General features: G+C 43.1%; 1 protein-coding gene across 1 annotated transcript in view; it reads right to left on the bottom strand.

Annotated features, from left to right (window-relative positions):
• The window catches only part of raph1a (Ras association (RalGDS/AF-6) and pleckstrin homology domains 1a), a 43,496-nt gene that overhangs the window by 8,056 nt on the left and 14,604 nt on the right, over window positions 1-20,836 (bottom strand). Inside the window, exons 2-10 of the mRNA XM_053876714.1 lie at window positions 18,893-18,949; window positions 10,546-10,680; window positions 9,954-10,062; window positions 9,743-9,882; window positions 9,423-9,626; window positions 9,182-9,328; window positions 8,671-8,844; window positions 6,002-6,076; window positions 1,460-1,537 (exon numbers count right to left, since the gene is read on the bottom strand). Coding sequence (XP_053732689.1) covers window positions 1,460-1,537; window positions 6,002-6,076; window positions 8,671-8,844; window positions 9,182-9,328; window positions 9,423-9,626; window positions 9,743-9,882; window positions 9,954-10,062; window positions 10,546-10,680 — 1,062 coding nt within the window. The 5' untranslated portion in view covers window positions 18,893-18,949. The remainder of the gene's footprint in view (window positions 1-1,459; window positions 1,538-6,001; window positions 6,077-8,670; window positions 8,845-9,181; window positions 9,329-9,422; window positions 9,627-9,742; window positions 9,883-9,953; window positions 10,063-10,545; window positions 10,681-18,892; window positions 18,950-20,836) is intronic.

Below are 20,836 nucleotides of genomic sequence, written 5' to 3'. Positions count from 1 at the left end.
ATTAACATTATTGTTGCCCTTAATTTCAAGTTGTGAGAACTTTAGTTTAAGAAAGAAAAAGGAGACGACTGAGCTAACTTGGACCACTGCTCAAACACATTCACGGGGGAAGGACACGACAGAAGAGCAGAATTCAAACCCTCCGACTATAGATCTCCATCTACTTGTTGCTCACACAGGTAGCTCATGAAACATGAAAAACATTGGCTGCATGGAAAGAGGGTAAGTTACATGGATTCACTTCAGGTTTGTGGGAATGCGAGAATGACTGTTGATCACTCCAGTCCAGAGTAACAGCTGCTGTTTTGGGTTGTTCCACTCTTTCATTAGGATCCAACCTATCAGCCAGGATGAGAGAGCATGCATCCCCACTCTGGATTGGGAATGTTTTAGGAGCACCCAGTGAGAGAAAACCTCAAAAGTGTAGCTGAACATGAGTGAATGTTAAACTTCGTAACCTTAGTAAATTTAATCAGATCTTAAACTGTTGCTGTACATTATGGGACCTGCTTTTTGATGGTAATATGGAATTACGTTGTGCCGCACTATTGCTATCACGGGCTGGATGTGGCCCACGGACCGTTATTTGACACATCTCCTCGAGAAAAGAAGATTTATTTCATGATATGTTTGTACACTGAACCGACCCACTGACTCTGCAGTTCCCGCTCCGAACCTTGACCCACCCTTGACACAGTTTCTCAACACCTCGAATCACGTTCTCTGAGAGCCGAACACAAATACTACGAGGGGGAGCCACACGATTTTAGGCAGGTCAAATGTTACAGCAGATCAGTGTAGATTATCAGGGAGATTAAAGTCAGATGAAGGGGACCAATCTGGGGTTATCTTTTTTGTCCAAAGCAATTACTAATAATTAAATTCAAATGGAGCACAGAAGAGAAGTTTCTACCACGACACACTTTTGGAGAGCCAAAACTTTGAGACCATCAATAGGAAATATCCAGTATATATCCACATCTATCACACTGACATTATTAAAGCAGCAGGAATACTATGAAAAAAACCTATGAAAGTAACCACAAATGTCAAAATTCTGTAATAATAATAATCCCTCAGAAATTACAGAGTCGTGGTCCAGTGGTGGTGGTGTTTCACAAACATATTTAAAACGATATGAAGTGACAGCTTTGGGAGGTTCCGAATACTTGAGTCACACACACAGGTATCTGCAGTCGTAGTAAATCCACGCGAGGGTTAATCTACTCCCGTCTCACTGCCTCTCAGTGGGATTGGGATTTACTTGGCGGTGGTCATTATGTTGAGTGCTGCGTGTGTTTGTGTGTTGACCCCAGCTGTTATTGAGCGCGGCTTTCAATGCGGAGTAACACTGACCTGACCCAGAAAGCCCGGGAAGCTGGACACGTGCCAGAAGCGCAACACGGACGCACACATGCTTCTGCTGGTGTCAGACGGCCGTGTGTCGAGCCGGGCTCACCTTTTTCACCTGGGCCTCCTTGATCTTCTCCAGCGCCACCCGGATGTTATCCGCCTTCATCTTGGCCGCTTGCTCCTCCTGCTCACACGGAGCAAATGAAAAGTCACATTTTCACGCAGCTGTCGCTTGCAACTCACCTGGGTCTTCCAGCATGAATTCATCTTTGCGGTCAAGTATTCTGTGTCTGACTAGCACCAAAGGAACGGCACACTTGTGAAGCTTCAGGACTTTCCGTGTCATAAAACAAGACTTTCCTTCAAGTTCAAGGAAAACCGCTTTCAAAAGGAGTAATAAAAAAAAAAGGCGTCTCGTCGGAAGCTCACATCCTCTTTGTAATCATATCTGTGAGATTGTGGCTTTGAGCGAGTGAGATTAGATGAGAGACATGCTGGCAGCTCGCTCCCGTCTCGCTGATGATGATCCAACCAACTCCCAGAAAGCACACGCTCCGGCCAACGCCACAGATGAGGGTGACGTTTCTGATAAAGACGTCCGACTCAGAAATGTCATCCAACAAGTGAGCTCCAGTTCAGCTCCGTCCGCATGAGTGGACGCGTTGGAAAGGCAGCAGACTCAGCAGCACCTTTCCCCCGTCACATCCTCCCGGCACGAGCCGCAACGAGGGAATGAGAGGAAGCGAGAGCGATGGAGAGGAGATCACACGAGGGGGGGGAGGATGGGGTGGGACTTCTGTGCCAACTTACGTTTAGAGGCACTGATCTCTTTATCTGAGCCTCTCATGCTCGCCTCCTTCACTGTTTGTTTTTTCCTTCCTGAATCCTCGGTGCATGCGGCGGAATTATCCAACCGGCACCATACGATCCACATAGTGGATCAAGAGAAAGGGCAGGATGAAGATGGAGGGGGTGAAGAAAAGAGAGATTAGCAGCCAATCTGTTTATTGGCACCCCCCGAAACTCCCTGACAAACACACACACGCACACACAAACAGGGGTAAGCGCATTAACGGCTCCATCATGAGGAATTACCAGATTCCTGTATCATCAACCTATTGTCATCCCAGCCAATAAGATGTTGACGAAACAACGTCACCATATAAGCCGTAACAATGATGAACATGTACTCCTACTTCTTGCGAGGGAAGCCCCAGATTGCTTGGGGTGAAAGGCGAGGGACACCCAGGAGAGCTTACGTATCGACACCACTTACAAGCAACCAGAACAGCGGGAGGAAACCGGAGTGCCAACACATCAGTATTCTTTAAAAGAGTATGGTATGGTACGTGTGCATATATATATGTGTGTGTGTGTGTCAATTCTTGGCAAAACACTATCCTTGTGAGGACTCTGTGGAGCCATTTGACTGGACCCCTAGAGTTTAAGCCTCAGTTTGAGGATGAAGACTTCAAAAGCTGGGTCATTACAGTTAGGTTTCAGTTTGGTTCAGAGTCCTGGTTAAGGTTAGCCATTTGTTTTGGATGGTAAGGTTTTGGGTGAGAGGCTGGGGAAAGGGTTATGGCACTGAGAGGTCCTCACAATGTCCCAACAAGGAGAGAAATACAAGTGTGCGTGCATGTTTTGCCATATTGAGTGAGTAGGTCTTGACACACCACCTTCTTATTTTGCTTTGTGAGGACATTTTGGCCTGTCCTGACAAGGATTAGAGACAGTAAAAGGTGTTTCTTTTCATGAGTTTGGTTCTGGTTAGCGTTAGTCATGTGTTATGGATGGTCAGGTTGAAGGTGATAGGCTGGGGAAAGGGTTATGCCAACGACATAAGACTGTGTATGCAGGTGTGTGTGGTCATCAGATGACTGAAGAGAAAGTGGTTGGTATCAGTATGTAATCCTTAACTTCCAGGTCAAAAAGTTGCACTAGGTTTTACCCAGCTTAAGTGCTGCAGTGGAAACGAAAACATGGTTTGATGATGAACGTGGGTGCAATCTAAAACTGGCAGAGTGCAGATGGTGCCAGGGAGAACGCGGCCGCAGGTTCCTTCTCACTTGAGTCTGCTACATTACAGTGGTGCATTTACATTCATCACTGCGTCATCGGCCGTCGCTGCCTCCTCTCATGGCTGCTGACTGGAGCTGACCTACATTATGCGACTCAACTTGGCGGATGCGCAGTGAGGCCTTTGAAGTTGTGAGAATCCTGTCGCTCCTGGGATGCCGTCGGCTGGAAAACAGCCGTTCTTTCATGGAATCAGCAGAAGTGGGCCACATGTGTCTGTGTGTGTGAGAGAGGTGCAGCTGAACATGAGGCAGTGTAACACTGACACAGAAAAGTACGTGGACAGATACAGATGTTGGAGTGCAGATAATGACACCCTCAGCCTAATCACTGCTGCGGGACTGTTAAGTCGCCCCCACACAAGCTGGTAATCTGGGGGCTCTAATCTACGGACAAATCAAAACCAGATCGATTAAAAAAGCCTCAGCGCCGAGGAACATGTCAGAGCCACGGAGACTGGTGGTGAGCAGCGCTCCACATCATCACAGCAGGGTCCGGACCAAGTAGTGAGTCACGGCCGATCAGACAATAATCGGACTTGATTCACTTAATTCAGATCAAGTGGGCTCAGACTAATGTTGGTGCCAATTGTGAGCCATGACTCAAAATCCAGCTTCCTCCTAAAGCTTAAATGTACTGAGGCATATTAAAGCCACAGGAAGTCGATAAAGCAAGTCCCAGTGGTTGTGAATTAAAGGGGGAAAACAAAAATGGTGTCAGCTGGGCACATGTTTATGTGAAAGTATAACATGTACACAAGCCGGAAAAAAGTACAAAAGAAATATTTAATTATTTTCATTATGTTTTTTAATAGTATATATATATACACATGTATATAAACCATTTTTTAAATTTCCACTGCAGCACTTAAGCTGCGTAAACCTTGTGCAACTTTTTGACCTAAGGATAACTGATACCGACCACCACAGTCTATGTTTTTGTTTTGTTGGGACATGTATGTATATATAATATATATATATAGATAGATATATAAGAGCAAAATAGGCTTGACTGTTGACTTTTTTTCCAGGTTATTGTACAACTTTTGCACCATGACACCTGGAATAGAGGCGTTTCACTTGGCTGCTCACCACACGTTTATGGGGTCTTCTAAAAAAGTGCTCTCCATGATGTCGCACATTTGCAAGTGTAAAATTGGAGATTTGTATTCTGTGTTTTTCTAATCTTTAAAGGCCCTAATATGCTGCCGATTAATCAAGTCTGGTGAGCAAATCGACACATCAGAGAAGCCGATTACGTGAAGCTGTTAATCGAAGTCGAACTCTGTGTGTGTGTGTGTGTGTGTGTGTGTGTGTGTGTGTGTGTGTGAGTTGTCATCATAAATACTTAAAGCACCACACTGCCAGCAGCTGCATCGCTCCACGTACTGTATGTCCGTACTTGCATCCTCCATCAAAGAGGATTAACAGCTGAACTTCTTACTTCATGCAAACGTACATGGAAGTAAATGCATCTCGTGACGGCACATCACTGCGACATATAGACTAAAAAGAGGCAACTCTGGGCCGCCACTCCTCCAACAGTCACGTTCCTGGAGTGCAGACAGACATTTAAGTTGGATTGGTAGCGGGAGCTAAGCTGCTAACACACGACAACAACAATTAAAAGGCCAGTTTGTCCAATTATCTGCATTGATCAGTTGGCGAGCGGCGAATGCTAAGCTCCATTACCAACACTGGCTCCACTCCAAACACACTCACCAAAGCCAGTCAAGAACAGCTGTCCACGGTTCACAATCCCCAAAACTATACGCTCATGTTGACCATCACTTCGGTTCCCAAGGGCCAACATTTAATAAGAGTCACACTCAACTATAGTCAAATATAAATTTGACTATTTCAATACTCCAAGTGGAACTACCTCTTCTACAAAACTCCATCCTCATCTACACTTGCAGGTGCTGAAATCAGACACAGAGCAGTTGACACACACAATAAAGCGAACACAAAGACACACAATCACACAAGAACTGATCCATAGGCATAATATATATAAAGTACACATGAAATCAAAATAATTCAGCCTTTAATGATGCTTGTGCGATTGTAACGCCTTAAACCACCATTTACATTTCACAAAGATCCATGCCCACACAAGACAGAAACAGCTGAAATATGTTTCATATTTTGAACATATCAAGTATGTTTTCAAAATTTGTCTTGTGTGTTGACATTTCTGAATTAAAAATCGACTCAAAGAAGGACTAGTTAATGGATGCTTAAATATACTGCACCAGTTATAACACATATATACTCAGTAAATATGTTCTCTGTTCACCCAGACACTTGAGGTCATGTGAAGACAGTTCATGCTACATACGTTTGTAAACATATCAGACACTTGTCCTGCCCCTCAGCCTTGCAGCCATGGACGTGACAAACTCAATTACCAGAGATTTAACCAGTTAGTCGTGACAAATAGCTCATAAATTGAGACACTTTGATCAACATAAGAGGAGATGAGAAGCAGAGGAGGCAGTTGAAGCACTACTACCATGCAACAGGAAGTGCAGACAGGTGACAGGAAGAGGAAAGTGAAGGTGCGTCACCTTAGTCAGCAGGTGTGAAGGTTTCCCTGCAATGTTTCTCAGAATCAGAGAGGTCTCTTTGTCCAGGTACGAGTGCTTTTAGGAGACACAGAGAGTCAGAGTGAGCCACGGTGACTGCGCTGCTGAGCAGAGAAGCTGTGAGGTGAAGCAGATCAGATAAATCATTGACAGAGGAGCAAGGATTGAGACCTGTGGGGGAGACGCCATTGCAAAATTAAATACGAACTGAAGACGATGGAGCAGAAATATGTGACGTGATTCACTCAGAAGAAGTCAAATATAGTCATTAACTAATAAATAATAGATACATGTTAATTTGATTTCATTTTATTTTTCTTAAACCAAGTGGTATACATTTAATAAAAAAAAAAAAATTCAAAAAGAAATAAATAATAAAAATTATAAAATTAAAAAAAAAATAAAAAAGTGATTTTACTTCCTAAACTTCATTTAAATTGTACACTTTTAAACAATTAAATAATAATATAATAATATGTTAAATCCAAATAATTTTACACATTTTTTACACCTTTTTTCCAAAATTATCACTATCAGTATTTACTTTCCTGACAAATACTGTATGGTTTATAATGCGGCCTGTTTGGGCTCAACCATGACAGTCTCTCGAAAACCTACATCAAAGGGCTCGTCTGAGGTAATCCGATAGTATTTTATGAAAAAAAAAAATGGTGTTACCCTCTCGTAGCAGTTCCACTCTGATGGACAGATTATTTTTAACATTGAGTTCTGGATCAAAGCGGATCCTGTATCTGAGATTCAATCACTAGAAGTCATTTTATAGAAAGCATTAGTTTGCTCTTGATAACTGCAGCTTAAAAATAATATTTAGGTCACACACACACCAACACACACACACACACACACATGATTACAACCAGATTTCCCCTCTGACCAAGATCTCACCAGCCACGTCCAAGACAGCATGTGTGTGTCGACCTTATCTGGACCCGAGCAATGGAGAGCAGACAGATGCTATGGATCTCTGACGTTGCTGAGGCCGCCATCAGGTCAAACCCCTGCTTCCTACTGCAGCTCCGGCAGCTCTCTTATGCGAAAAGCATCTTTCACAATCTATGGTTGGCGAGGTTTTTATTTTGTGTGGAGTTGTGTCTATTTTTTCCTGACCTTAATATTCCCTGAGAAGAAGGAGCGCGAGAGTGAGACTCAAACTGCAGCACTTTTTAATGAGCTGAACTCGTGGGAACGAGCGCTCAGGGCAAGAATCAGCGCAGCACTTCCTCCTTTATTTATTGTCTCCTTCAGCCTCTTAATAAACTCAACAGAGCCACTGTACTTGACGTCGTAAGCATCAGAGCAGCATCACCATTTGCACTCCTGATACGTCCCCCCTCTACTGGATCAAAGAGTGGCCCTCTTTCATTCCGATCTTCTGACCAGACATTCTTGGACGCCGCTTCAGTGGCTTGCTTCATCGCTGATTCCACAGCCGCCAAAATAGAAAGTATTTGGAGCAGTGAAAAAGGTCAGGGAGTGATTATGAAAGGGAACAACGGAGTGAAAACAAAACCCGGCTACATGTTTGGAGCTGCCCTGCTTTTTATCCCCGTCACAGCTGATTCACCAGAGATTATGATGGGGCTTTTCTTTGGGTTTGAAATCTGGGACAGTCGAACTGAGGTTTGGATTCTACGAGGATCTTGCGTGAACATTTAAGTAGCATAAACAGAGTTAATGACAACAGGGAGTGAAACATGAAAGCCGCACTGATGCTTCGCCTAAAAACAACAACAAACACAGCATTGACAGGTGTCACTAGATAGCTAGTTTAGCATCAAGGAATAGCTTGGGTTTTTAAGGCAATAACCTGAGAAATATCCCACAAAATATTTATCTCACTATACCAGTGAGTGAATGATTGTTTGAAAAACAATTGTTGAAAAACAATCGTGGCCGGTCTGTTTTTCTAACCATGGTTTTCTGATCCAGCTCAGTTTTTCAGTGACGCAAAGTATAACTAACTTGGATTGTGAGTTTTTGCAAACAAGATTTGCAATGTTTTGTAGCACCTGTGCTTGTAGTTTGACAAACAATGGTACTCCACCATATTTCTAATGACAAAGTGTCTGAACAGATCAAAGGCAGCCAGCTGTAACAAAAACGCTATGCTAGATTTATGCGACAGTGTGACAAGACATTAATTTTGAAAAAAAAAGAAAGTCAAATCTTGATTTTGTTTCTTGCTCTTACAGTAAGTCCAACATCGATAGAGAAAACAGGGATTTACTTACCTCAGCTGACACAGTGTCGTGCAGCTATGTCGACTAGACGCTTATCTCACACTTGAGCTAACGCTAGATCTTAGAAATGTCAGGTTCAGTACATTTATTTGAAACGTAACGTGTTTTTCTTTTGTCCATCCACTGTAAAAAAAAATCAATTATGTGACTTAAGAAGGAGGTGTGATGACACTATATCTAAACAAACCTTTAGATACCTCTCCACCTATAACTCCATTATCATATCAACTGATATTTTCGTCCTTAATCTAAATCCCTATATTGGCCCGAGCTCATAATCGCTGACTAATCCTTTTAAAAACGCCAGCATAATTGCGTGTGGAGGACATGTGCTGCTGTTGTCAGACCATCATTGGCTCAGTGTTTGGATCAAATTCAGTTGATTTGTACCTCTGCATGACCTGGACCAGCTCCCCCTGCAGGAGGTGCAGCCACAGTCTGATGGTTCTCAGACTCTTCGGAACGGAGGACGCTGTCCAGTGAGTCCATGGACGAGGCGGAGTTCACAGAAATCCCAGACGCGGAGGTGATGGAGGAGCGCGAGGAGTGGACGATGGTGCGGACCTGCCGAAGAAAAGCATTCAAAAATGTAACGTGATTTTAGATGGATAACATCAAACCTCATGATACGGATTGAGTTGGCAGTGTTTGTCTTTCAAAATAACTACACACTAAGAACACACTCATCGCATGTGATGCTTTATTCAGTTTAAAGTGATGCAACCAAGAAGAGCACTAGATGTAACCCAGCGAAGAGTAAAATTGGAAAGATAAATTGAACGTATTCCCATATTTAGAAAGGTTTGTTGTCACTCTAAACGACACATTTAAAACTTTGGGATCAGGATTTCAAAATTCTATCGATAATTTCGTGGAACTCCCAGATGAAGCTTCTGTTCACCTCATGTTCGCTGACAGTGCCCACTGATCCGGTCCGTCGATGTTGCCGTTGGGAGGAGCCAGGGCGTCTGACAGAAGCCGAAGAGGAGGCGGAGCTTAGCGAGTGAGAGGAAGTTTGACGGGCAGCTTCGTCCATGCTGAGGGACGCCTGAAGAACAGAAGGTCATGAGGAGAATACAGACCCCAGTAACCTAATGCAATGAGGCTTCCTGGTTGTTTTGAAGGTCAATGTTGCAGCACACCTTCTCCAGCTGAGCTGTGATGTCATCCAGACTAAAGTTTGAAGCCAGTGGTGGCCTCCCATGATGCCCTGGGGCAGCTCTAATGGTACCAGCAGGTGAAGCCCTGGTGCTGCTGCTGCTACTGCTGGCCCCACTGCTCCCACCACCACTGCCCCCTGCTGGCTGCTGCCGGCTACTGCGACCTGCAGGAGGCTTTTGCCGGATCTGAACGAGACAATGCAGTAAAACCGTCACTATAACTCCATGAAAGTTACTTGAATGAAGCTAAGTAATCCATGAATGAAGACTCCGCTGACTATATCATCAACCTGAGTGTTTACCTTGGTGTCTGTCAGGCCCAGACGGGCCATGCTGCTCGCACCGTGTGGCTTTGCGTTGACGGTGGTGAGCTCCTGTTCTATGGAACAGAGGTCAGCCATCAGGGCGTCCAGATCTACGTTCTCCCCCTGATTTAAAGCCTCTGCACACAGATGAGGGAGACACACACCATTATGAAGAGTCTAAATCATGTGTTTTCAGTGAGTGACGGACCGTTGATGTTGTAGATGGAGAATCGGTAGGAGAAGTTGGCCATGTTGGTCTCCTGTCTGAGGGGGGCTTTCTGCTGAGGAGGGGGTTCGGGGCGACCATCGTCGAGACTCTGCAGGAAACAAAGCCACGAAACATTTCACAAGTTGAAACTTCACATATCAAGTTTGATTTAAAATATAGTTTGTGTGAATAATCACAGCAAAACCCGTTGTATTTCTATCCTTGTGGGGATATTGTGAGGTTTCTCATTGTCATAACCCTTTCCCCAGCCTCTCACCCGAAACCTAGCCAGCCAAAACAAATGGCCAACCTTAACCAGGACTCTGAAACAAACCGAAATCCAATTGTAATGACCCAGTTATTTTGAAATCTTCATCCTAAAATTGCAGCTTAACCTCGTGGGGTCCCACCAAATGTCCCCATAAAGTCATAGGGTCTTCACAAGGATAGTGTTGTTGTCAAGAATTGGTCCCCACAAAGTAGGATAAATACACACACTTATATTACCAAAAGAAGCAAATTCCACTTCAGATCGAGTAAACATTTTTAAACAATGTGCCAGCTCAACACAACAATGGAGCGTCCCAGGTACCTGTGTGAGTTTATCAAGCTCCCCCAGCCAGGCTCCAAACATCTTATCGAGGTCCTGGTCTTCCTTGTCACTGTCTTCTTCTTCATCCTCCTCACCCTCCCTGACCTCCACCTCCTCATCCGATAACTGATCCATCTGTAAAGAAAACAAAGGCAAAGACATTCAGGTTTGTTTTCGTCATGGTGCAACGGCTCCATCTAGTGGCAAACCCCGAGTAGTGCAACAAATGAATTCATACAAATCGCTATCTTATTCAACATGAACTGGGCCAAAAGGTCAGACATCCTGCTGCACGGGAAAGAAGCGCTTTATAAAGTTCCAGTAAGCCACTTAAGAACCACTTCAATGTTTAAAAGCTGTAATAAAGATTAAAAGCTGACATGTTGATGGACTCGTTTCTAATAAAACATCTGGAAACAGACTCCCAACAACCATTTCTCGAAACCATAAATACCAACTGAGGGAAAATAGTAACGTTTTCTCGGCTCAGACGAATCTTGCTCAGACATTTTTAACGTCGGTACACACGTCAGATTGTCTGAGGTAGATAAAAATGATCAGTTTAGAATGTGCAAATGAGCAAATGTGTACAATGTGATTTTAAAAAAGACATACAACTACGATCATGTTGTTCAAGTTATATGACAAAAAAATTGAGGCGATCATATTTTATTTGTTGTTTATTTTACTTAAATCTAATCTGACAGAATAAATACTATGAATTCGTCACCAGCACATCTGTATTAACAGTTTATGTAACACCACTGGTGGTGACTATTATTCCAGACGACATTAACAACCACGTCTCGTGATACACACACCAGAGTAAATATTTATACCGAAGCAGTTCAGGACAGAAATCCAACAGCTGTGTGGAAAAGCTTTCACAGATTCCGTCACCAGTAGCAAACATCACTGTACTGATCACAATGCGGTGAAGCAAAACTTTTGTACAGCAAAATGATCCGTTTGAAGTTGGATTTTCGGGTGTAGCCATGACTACTTCCCTCAGTCTTCCTCCCTCAGAGCTATTTCAGACCCCAGTCTGGTTGTCGCCCCCCATAGCATCTCTTGAAGCCAAAACATAGGTGAAATTAGAGAGTAGCACGTCACAGACACACTTACAAACACCCTGTGGAGCGGAGTGAGCGCACACACACCGACACACTCCAGGTCTGCCACTACAATTAGACCCCTGTGGTTAGTCCGGTCTGTCATTTCGGCTGCGCGGCAGAGAGACTGGGCCGCTTGTGAAAACTCACTCACAGCTGCACTTCCAAACAAGCGTCTCCGCTTCAACACCCCAAAACAAATGACCCTCTATCCCCGCTGGCCAGATCTATACATGAGGTGAAGCTTCTAAAACAGGAGGAACAAAACAGACTAAACTGTACTTGAAATGTAAACGTGAGTCTAAATCTACTGACCCACACAGAAGGGTCCGGATCTGGGACTTTCTAGGATAGAGAAATGAACTGACCAGGAGAAGACCATGTAAATGTTATAATCCTGTATTAGCCTGTAACAAGCCTTCAATTACACCTAAACAAACATCATTAGTTCGACAGAAAAACACATTTATTGTTTGACCCAAACTGAACACAACTCACAGGTGTTTCAGCAGGAACTGCGCTGCATGTCTGTGTGTTTGTTTGCATGTCGTTTTTAGATCCTATTCACCCACTGAGGTGCGGCTGCATGTTCTCAGTGTTCTCATCTACAAGTCTGTGTCCGTGCTCACACGTACTGTGAGCTTCACAAGTATGCACACGTGTGCGTTTCATCTCCCATAAAGCCCGTTTTATGACATGATTATTCATGCAGTCATCTCGAACAGACTCAGCAGGAGCTTGGCGAGTGCACTGCAACACACAGCAACACCTTCCACCGTAATGTTCTACACCTTGACGTGAAGTCTTTATGGATATATTTGATGATGATGATCCATCATCCTGCACGACGCTTCACCATGTGGTAGGTGTCGGGCCGAGGCCCGGGCCAACGTCTGGGTTTGTTTTAGGTCGACCGCAGATTTTGTTTATAGCAGTTGGCTGGACTCTCTCGTGGGTGAGTGAGGCTTGCAGTGTTCTAGTCGGCAGTGTAGTTTCCACGTGTGCTGCTTTTGGATGGACTTCATCTTTCCACACTAAAACCACGTCTGTGACTGAAGGAGCAGAAGAGCACTTTCACTGTCATCTTGGTTGTTATCTTGGCAGGCTGTTCTAAGCTTTTAAAAAAAATCCTCTCACCTGATCACAATGTAGTTTATTCAGTCTGTTCAGTGGAAGTACTTTTCACTGGAAACACAAATTTTAAATATGTGTGTTTGGGCTTGTTTATCCTACTTTGTGGGGACCAACTCTTGATAAAACACTATGCTTGTGGGGACCGACTTTTGGCTGGACCCCATGAGGTTAAGCCTCAATTTGAGGATGAAGACTTCAAAATAACTGGGTCATTATAATTGGGTTTAGGTTTGGTTCAGAGTCCTGGTTAAGGTTAGCCATTTGTTTTTTTTGGTGAGGTTTGGGGTGAGAGGCAGGGGAAAGCATTATATCAATGAGAAAGAATAGAGATACCAGCATGTGTGTATGTGTGTGTGTGAGACTATATATATATATATATATATATATATTTAGCTAGAGAAATGCAAATTAAAATAAATAAATACGTTTGAGACGAGTGTGGTGTTTTGCTATTGATAATAGTTCTCATGATCATAGTTTTATTCATAAGTGAATATATGGCACTAGAACAAGGCATCCAGCGTGAACTGTGCATACTTACATACGTATATGAACCGCAGATGAACCTCAACATCTTTCACACAATTGGGGTCACAGTGGAGACAAACTTCTGACAGAGAGGGCGGGGCCAGAAGTCAATGGATTCTGTGTTGATGGAAACTGACCCTTCAGGTTAAACATATCAACATGTTATGGGTCAAGTGATTTCACACACAAGTGGAACTTGGCGCAGGGCGCACCAGGAAACAGTGTGCGGGGAGGCATCAAAATAGTCTCAACAACAAAAGTGTTTGTTTCAGTAACATATTTCAGTTAAAGCTCCAGCACATCAACGTGCACAACAGGAGTCAGGTGGTCATAATCTTTTCCTGACGCGTGCATTACTGACCTTTAAAGCTAATTTTGACTCTGAATGGACATTCTGAGCTGACGTCAGCCAGTTTCCTGACAAACCTTCAGAACAACAATGAAACTCAAGTGAGCGGCAGCACACAAACCAGCGGAGGAAAGTTCCTGCAGTCAACATGTTCCTGGCTGCTCCTGAACGCAGCACCACAGAGAAACACACTCTCTGCTGGGTCAGATCGCTGAGGCAGCAAGTGCGTGTGTCCAAGTAAACAGTAATTACTCTGCAGCAACAGCAGCAGCTTCACTCCTCCTGTCAGACGACTGCAAGGGTACAATCATCCTCCCATCCCTCATCCCTCCTTCTTATTAAGTTCCCCACTCGCTGATCTCTCATCTATTGCACATCTCCACTTTGATCATTTCTCTAATGGAGTGGAAAAGAGAGAAGACAAAGCTTACCGTCACTGTCACGGTTATTTTAGGCTTCAACTTAGGATTCGCTTGGCTCGTGGCTCTTTTTAAGCAGAGAGTGTTGCATTTAAAGCTCAATTTAGGAGCCTTCACAGGATGATGCATTATCAGAAGAGTAAAGAACATTGACTGAACATAAAGACCATTCAACATTTAAACATTAAATTCATTGCAATTAATTCTTTGGGGGAAAAGTAATTTCATTTTTGTTTTTAAAAATGTAATTTCTCAGCATATTCTCATCATAAAACTTCCTGAAGTCCATTTTTCTTCATGGCATTTTTAAAGGTGCTTCACTTATTAAAAAAAATAATGTTATTAAATAAATAAGTTCTTTATTTTCATATTTATGCGTTAATGTTAATGTTCATTTTTATCTTTTGTTACTGCAGTTACTTTATAGCCACTCTACATAGTAAATAAAGAATTATTAAAGGATTTTCATCTATAAACTGCATTTCAATAAAAAACAACAAAAAGCAATCACTGGTAATTGTTTACTGTGCTTCATTTAAATATTCTTAAAGTGTAATTAATTATGCAATAGGTTGGTTTGTTTCAGATTAATTTCTTTAAAGAATTCTGGCTGGAAGCACTTTCACCGAATCGCATTGTCGACACCACATGACCTTTGACCTCCCAACACCTCACACTACTCAACTGAGGGTTCAGGCAGCTGCCAGAGAGAAAAACTCATACACGGTTACACAATTTATTTTCAGAGCCATGTGGGCTTCTCTGTAACTCCCAGGGTCCGAATATCTTGATCAGGTCTGAAGTTCAACTCCCTGGAGACCCAGGTCAACTTTGCAGCTGACTTAGCCCCTGAGCAACACGTGGCCCCCCTGTACATGACATCCCTGCTTTCCCACAACACGACGTGGAATCACCCGAGGAGTCGGTTCCCACGCGTCTATATCAGGACGACCACAAACATACAGGACCGAATTTTCGACCTCAGATGGGTTTTGTGGAGAGAAGCTGAGAACCAGAGAATTGGACCCAAGTCCAAAACACACATGTGGATCTCCTCATCATATATTTGGAAAACAGCGACGTCCAGCAGATTACTTTTATGACGCAAAACTAGTGACAAGTAGTGATTCAAACAAACTCAGAGCTCTTCCAGTGTGCAGTGGTCAGTAGCTGTCAGAAATGGTCTATTTTGAGGTAGCAATCTGAGTTGCAGCAGCTGTGATTCCAAGTACAGTTGTACCTCGGTTTTCGTACGTCCCAGACTTCGAACAAATCGGAGTTCGAACAAAAATTTCTAGATTTTTTTGCTTTGGATTTCGAACAAAAATCCAGACCTCGAACGCCCCCGAAAAAAGCCGGAAAGAACATAACGTGCGCGGACCGATCAGCTGACCCACGACGTGCTTTGTTATTGTGTATAACGCAGCCTCTGTATGCAGACGTGTCCCGTTAGCTACATTTACTGACTGTGTTTTCTTCATATTGAGGTGTAAAACCTTTCCTGTCTCCGCACTGGACCGTGGTAGAGTGTCACAGGGGAGGTGCTCGCTCTCCACACCTCCGAGGCTGGAGCTTTTAAGGCTTGGAACGCATTATTTCTTTTTCCATTCATTGTAATGGGAAAAATCGATTCGGATTTTGAACAAATCGCTTCTCGAACGGCCTTCTGGAAGGGATTGTGGTCGAGAACCGAGGTACCACTGTACTTCATAGCACCATCCTGATGAGGCCCTTACACCTTGGATCAATATCTAAGCCAACCCACTAAACATTTCTTCATGGAACCATCTAGAGGGCGCCACACACATTCTAGGTCAAAAACAATGGGATTTATTTCAAGAAAACTCCAGTGTCAGGGAGAAATTTGGAAGACACACAGGATACTCCGCACATTAGGGAGCCGCCCCTCATGTTCTGCAACAATGATCTCACTTCCCCCGAGACCTTCACCAGGGGTTACATCATTTCCTGTAGGTTCCCTGCTCAGGAAGGGAGAATAATGATTTGGGGAGAATTGAGGCAGCCAGAGTTGGCTCATGTTCTCCTGCTTCCTCCGATCAGATGAGATGATGTCATTTAGGCAGGAGGGGCTTCATTCTTCAATGTAAGTACAAAGAGAAATACATTTTCTTGTTGACAGGGGGCCTGCTTATTCATGCCAGAAACAGGTCACAGTCCACTAAAAATACACAGGAAATTCTTCACTCAGTGAATTACTTTTTCATTATAGGTGTTTTTACTTATTTTATATCTGTTCATGTGTTTGTGTTCTTTTATTTTATGTACTGTATATAAGAAGCAGTTTTGCTTTTTTTAAACTCTGAATGTGTTATATGTATTTATATTTTTTTTTGTCAGGAAGAATGTTTTTTGGTTTATTTGATTTGCTTTGTTTATGTTTTGCGAATGCTTGAGTTTTCATTGTCAGTGGTGCATGTTTATGGTTGTTAATTTGTCACTCCGACATCAGAAAACAGCTGGAAATACACGCTCCAAGTACCACTGGGTCGTGGCTAGAGATCAACTGTTATTAAATGCAATAGCATAGTTAATATACTAATAATGTTGGGTGAGGAAAATTGAATGCAATTTGATCAATAATTCTTCTATTCTTCTTCTTCTATTTTTCCACCAACATGGACTGTAAAAAAAAACTCGACAAATGGGTCTGGAACGTCCGACGACCCAGAAGCTCTTTGTGAACCTGCAGCAGCTTTAGCGCCACATTAAATCACGATCAGCCGCAGAGGAGCATGTACCTCACCAGCAGCGCAGGCTTAATGTATGCATGTGATGCGGCTCTTTGTGTTTGCGAGTTGGTGCCAGAAGCCCTCGTGGCTCCCCGGGGTCCTCAGCTGCTGCCGTGTAACACGATCCTGAATCACACAGAGGCGCGGGCCACGTTTCGGGGACAGAACAAATGAATGCAGGCATCTATTTTTGCTCCAAATAGAAACAAACAAAAGGAAACAGGAAGTTATTTCCACGGGAGGATCGGGTTTTTATTTAGAGCAATGTGGTGCCACGGTTGCTGTTTTTTTTTAATCTTGTACACAAGCTGAGCGTTTTATGTGGACCCTCGTGATGGATGAGAGAAGGGGCCCTGAATTACACAGCCACCACTGGGGGAGCCAAGAATATCAAATCAGACCTGAGGCACCATGAGGGTTAATGTTGAAGGGAGCGGTGTAAGAACAGATGATCCCATGGTCCGAGCGGGAGTCGCAGAATACTTCAGACATCAAATAAAATAAAATTGGGCAACCAAATTAAGCCCAGCTCAAAACGTTTATTTTACTTTAACCAATAAACAGCACAGGCGCAACATCAGCATCCAAAAAGAGTCCCCAAAAATCTAACACATATAGGTCACTACATAGGGCTACTAGGTCTACTACATACAGTACAACTCTGTGCCGAAAGACAAACATTATTCGCAAATTTAAGAATCATAATTATGGTCACAGCTGGTGCCAGGTCACACCAAACAGGATCCGGCATCACTCCTGTATCGGGAGACGTATCATATCGTAAGATACCTGCCGATACACAGCTCTTTATTTGGATCAACCTGTTAAGGAAAATATTGTTGCACCTCCAGCCAAAAGGAGTCCATGCTCCTGGTGGAGCTCTGGAGGAATTGGCCGATCAGATCAGAGATTAAACAGTGTCCCTCGGCCAGTCCGTTCATACATTTATCTACTGAACTAAACTGCCAGCGTTCTCAGTTCCAGTGAAAGTGACTCTCTTAACACAGACAACAATAGAGTGGAGGTGGAGGCTGCTCCACTAATGCTGCAGCTTAACTCACCTCCCAGTTTAGCCCGTTTACTTCTTCACCTTGCAACAGACGACCAGAGCCTGCCACTTACAATAAAACATGAGAAAGTTGAGCCGCACCAGTAAAACCAGCCGCCCCGAAAATCACCCGTATATATAGAGCCAGTGTATTTATAAATGTACATGAGCCTGACTGCGGCAGCTGCGTTGGCCGCCAAACTCACGGCAAAATCCATGATAACAGGGCAACACCCAACAATGTGTGTAGTCACAAACCACACACTGCACTCTTCCCCCCACAATATATATATATATATATATATATATATATATATATATATATATGGAAACTGTAGGAAAAGACACTACAGCAAGTACCAAACGTTTTTTTCCCCATTAAATATTGTTGAGACAATATTGGAACTATAGCTTTATTTCCCAATACATTTTCAGATATAGGTCAGACAGTCACGCTTATTTATAACAAATGTATGTCATTTTAATATGCTTTTTGTTAACGTTGCTTATAATAAATTCTGAAGTCAATTGAAAATAAGGATGCATGTCAGTATGTAAAAGTAAAACCTAAAATGATAGTATACAAAAAGTGAATACATCTAGTCAAACACTTAAATAGAATATTCCATCCCAAATAATGGCCTTTAATAAAAATAATATGTCACGAGAAGTTGTGAAATAACTACTCAAAAGTAAAGGCTTTTACATTAAGGTATATGAGAGCAAAATAAAAGCATATGACACAGAAAAATGTGATAATAAATATCAGTACCAATTGAGACAGTCGATTTATATATTATAATCAGTTATTAGTATTAAATCAAAAAGTAGTCAAATGAAAAAAAAAAAAAAAGAAAAGAAAAACCCTGTGCAACAATCATTGTCAAAACCGGTCATACATTTTGCAATAGCCAGGTGAGTGTGGCGTCGGAGCGTATCAACAGGAACATGACTCTGAGCCCCAAACATTATCAGCAGGATAAAAAAAGTGTCACCATGCCGTTTACCTTTGGTGTGTGGACGCGGCTCAGTCCAGCTTAGCTCAGCGAGGTGAAGTCAGTCGCCTGCAGAGACCAGAGAACTTTATTATTACACATGACGCTAGAGAACTTTGCTGTGATCGCGCACTTTGCACAACAGGCCTGGACCACTTCAGGCCAATTGAAGGACAACTGGTGCTGGTTTTAACAGGACGTTGTTAACTGTTCCCCTTGGCGACTGGCAACTGACTCTCCCTGGAATTATTACATTAGCAATTATTATTGTTAATATGTCAACACATCTTCAGGAGCCAAATAGTTCTGACTAATATTGACACGGTACTTAGGAGCACCACGCAGCATTAAATAGAACAGCACATCCTGTTTGTGCAGCAGGATTTTCAAAATAAGAATCTTAAATTTAAATCATTTATTGTCAAAACAAAGGTCATACAGACTCATACAGACCTGTGGGACTCCCCATGAACCACTTTTAGGTTAGCAACTGGATGTCGCAATGGTATGATCCAAGATCTGAAGCCGATATAAAGATGGGTAATGAAACCAGAACATCAGGTGCCATTACACTTGAGGTGTAAGGTAACTGTTAGTAGCTACTATAAATTCTACACTTCAGTACAAGCACTGGAGTTCAGGGACTCGCTCACATGTATGGGATTCAGGAAGTTTGAGAGCCTCTCCTGCTTCCAGAGGAGCCAAGTGAACAATGAAAAAATAGTTTTTATACACAGGCTCTGGAATGTTATCAGTATCTTCAGTAGCCCAAAATCTGAGCCAAATACTGCAGGGATATTTGGGTGATGGCTTTTATGTCTTCTGTGAAATAATCTCCAGCTGCAGTTGGGGTTAAGCAAAAGAAACTGGGTGGAATATCCTGAAAAAGCAAAGGGCATGTACAGTATATTGAAGCAGAGCATGCCGTCATGTGCCCTTTAGTGGCTGCAGTCCTTACAATAAAGCCAAAAGTCAAGTGGGACGTGCTAATCTGGCGACGCCAACACAAGCAGGTCTTAAGCCACAACACAAACCATCCTGGAGTAAGCACACACCCGGCAGCTGTCTACACACCAAATGCAGAGTCAGCAGGTGGCACTAGTGTGTGTGTTTCCTTCGTGCTGAGCTGGCGGGATGTTTGTGACCTAAAAATAACTGACAAAGCCATAACATTCTAACACACTGCTGTCGCTTCTTGATGCCGCATCACGGCCGAGATGCTGCCTTTGTTTGAGGTCGACGGTCAAGCGGTCTCAAAGTCAAAACCAATGCGGTGGTGGTCACCAGAAGCCAAAGCTTTCAGTCCAGGAAGTCACAGTGACTTTTGGGATGGAGTGTTTCTCTGATGTAGTCAGCAAACTCACTTAAAATTATGACCACATCACTCAGGATGATGGAAGACTTCCAGCTTGCATGACATGCCATTAGTTATGCTCTGTGTCTGAATATCAAGCTTTCATTCCTAATATGCAGGATCCACTTCATAGTCTCGGTTTTCATTTTCCAGTTTCACAGAGTGGAAAGGTCTCTGACTTCCATTTGAGTTCAAACTGAGCATCCAGGCCACCATGGATGTGAACTCTGTCACCCAACTCTGATACACAAAAAGCTTTTTTTCCGAGGAAGTTTCTGCAGGCTAATGAGCTATAAAATGCCACCATGAATTCGGGTTTAAGCTCGAGGGTTTCCCGTCCTGATGAACAGACCTCCTCAGCTGGTTCTCTTGGATGAATGACATAGTGGCGTGGCGCCAAAGTCCATCTGCTCTTTCTCACACAGCAGTGTCGGAAAGTACATTCACATGAAGTGTCAGTGCAACATTTAAACTAATTTCATATGACTGACTTTAACATAAAATTAACATGGAAATGTAGCTCCAATAAAAGTATTGATCTTCCAATGAATTATTTAAATGGAGTCATGTGACCATTCTCCACAAAGGAATCCCAGGACCGA

Source organism: Synchiropus splendidus, chromosome 10, assembly GCF_027744825.2.
Source record: "Synchiropus splendidus isolate RoL2022-P1 chromosome 10, RoL_Sspl_1.0, whole genome shotgun sequence".
Lineage (NCBI taxonomy): Eukaryota > Metazoa > Chordata > Actinopteri > Syngnathiformes > Callionymidae > Synchiropus > Synchiropus splendidus.
The sequence above is the reverse complement of the archived record's forward strand: the minus strand, read 5'-3'. Positions and strand labels throughout refer to the sequence as shown.